Genomic DNA, 2,097 nt, shown 5'->3' on the forward strand with positions numbered 1-2,097 from the left:
GAGAACCATCAAAACATCAAGCAGTCAGTGTGCTAAAGGTGATATCTTTTATTAGACCAGCTAAGTTGCAAAAAAAAAAAAAAAAATCTAGTTGGTCTAATAAAAATATTGCCTCTAGCACACTGAGTGCTTGTTTTTGTACACGAACACAGCTACAATCTTTATCCACCAGAGCATCAATATTTTGCTTTTTTCTGTAGCTGCTTATAGTCTGAGGTGTCTTTTGGTGGAGACTACTTTTCCATAAGCTTTCTCAGCTCATGTTTGCTGGGTGACTTGAAAAAACCAAGTGCTATCTGGATGGTAGCTCCCCTCCCTTTCTGTGTTTGTGGGGTGTGGATCAGGAAAGACTTTATTTTTTTTAACCTATTGATAGATGCAGCATCTAGGATAAGCTTTTCTTCATACACCTTAAACCATATTTAAAGCCCCCACATCTGTTACAATAAATACACCTGTGCACCCATCCACAGTTCTTTCCCTTATCCAGTCATAGTCTCTTAGTCCTAGCCTCAATTTGGGGGTTTACAGTTTCAGTTCATTCACTGTAGTTATCACTGTTGCTGTTTTATGGATGAGAGCAGACGCACAGGCTGCAGGGAAATGAGGGGTAGGTACCCCCAGGAGGCGGTAGCTTCCTTTTTAAGATGGCCTGTGCCTGGGTGGGAGGATCTCAGGGAAGGGGTGTCACTCAAGCAGGAGGAGCCAGAGAAGCAGCCTAGTTTTCTGTCTATGTTGTGCTCTAGCTCGAAGAAGAGAAGCTGTGATCCGCCTCTGCAAGAGCAGCAGCTGCAGCTCACGCGCTGATTGATCAGGCCACAGGGTCCAGGCAGCTTTGCTCGCAGAAATTTTCAGCAATGGGAGTGGAAGGCTGTACCAAGTGCATCAAATATCTGCTGTTTGTCTTCAATTTTATCTTCTGGGTGAGTGCATTTGCTTGGGGTACAGCTTTGCTCTGATTTAATGGCTGGGGAAAACGAAAGGGGGTGGGGGAAAGAAGGAAAGGAAGGTGACTGTTATCGTTCAGCTTGCTCTCTCCTGCTCCTGGCTGGTGTCAGATTGCCACCAAAACAATGCAGTTGGTTCAGAAAGGAGCTGACTTTCCCATCCTCTGCAGGAGAGGCACAGAGCTTTCTCCTTTCCCAGTAGCAGCTCTGGGGGATGAGATTGGGGAGGGAACAGCAACAACCTTTAGGTGGAGAAGATGGAGGGGGGGGGGGGAGGATTGGCTCACCCCAGAAATGGGTGTTGCATTGATAACCGAGCCTAGCTTGCTCAGAAAACCAAAACTGGGAGCCATCTCTTCCTCTCCCCAAAACCACTGCTACAATAACTGATTTCCAATAATTGAATCAATTTGTACCACCCTCCTCTTTCTTTTGAAATGGCAAATGTGTTTGGTTTGCTACCTGTTCAGATGCTCTTCAAACTTAATAAACCACCTGTGAGCTGCATTGGGGGAAAAAAACAATGCTAGGGAGCCAGCTTCCTTGTTTGCCTGCTAGGTTGATGGGGCATGCCCCTGTTTTCAATATGCAGGTCTGCAGCTATGTAATAATCGAGATTTAAGTCCCTTGGAAAGGCTTTATTTTTTTGAGCGCTGTGGTACGTGTTTTGATTTTGTTTGTGCTCTCCCTTAGGTTCTAACTGATTGAAAGTTGAGACTCATTAATTACCAAAATATATGAAAATGTAATGGAGGCCAGGGCTTTGGGGTTGAAAGTTGATCTCTTCTGGTCTTTTTGTCGTGTCAAGAGAGAATGAGAACTGTGCCCTTTAAGCCATGTATGTATACAGGCTTTTATATTCAAGACCACTTGATTTTTGTCAAACTTTTTAATATAGGCAGCACACTTGGTTCTGGACAACACATGTAAATGGTTCGAAGTGATAAGAAATGTGAAAAGGAGTTCCTAAAATATACTTTTAACCGGTGCTACGATTCTTCTGTGTTTTGGAACATAGGCTGCAGTCAGTCTCTCTCATTCCACCCAAGTGACACAATCTGTTTCATAGTTTCATAGTAGCTAGAGTCGGAAGGGACCTAGGTAGATCATCTAGTCCGACCCCCTGCCTTGGCAGGAAAGAGCACCGGGG

General features: G+C 44.5%; 1 protein-coding gene across 2 annotated transcripts in view; it reads left to right on the forward strand.

Moving 5' to 3' along the window:
• The first annotated feature begins 712 nt into the window (after positions 1-712).
• Positions 713-2,097, forward strand: part of CD81 (CD81 molecule) — a 98,259-nt gene continuing 96,874 nt past the window's right edge. Inside the window, exon 1 of one of the 2 annotated variants that reach the window (XM_019551524.1) lies at positions 713-923. In XM_019551524.1, the coding sequence (XP_019407069.1) occupies positions 858-923 (66 nt within the window). In that variant the 5' untranslated portion in view covers positions 713-857. The remainder of the gene's footprint in view (positions 924-2,097) is intronic. The other variant, XM_019551523.1, reaches the window with a different exon arrangement.

The sequence above is a fragment of the Crocodylus porosus genome, unplaced genomic scaffold (assembly GCF_001723895.1).
Source record: "Crocodylus porosus isolate Cpor-Errol unplaced genomic scaffold, CroPor_comp1, whole genome shotgun sequence".
NCBI lineage: Eukaryota > Metazoa > Chordata > Crocodylia > Crocodylidae > Crocodylus > Crocodylus porosus.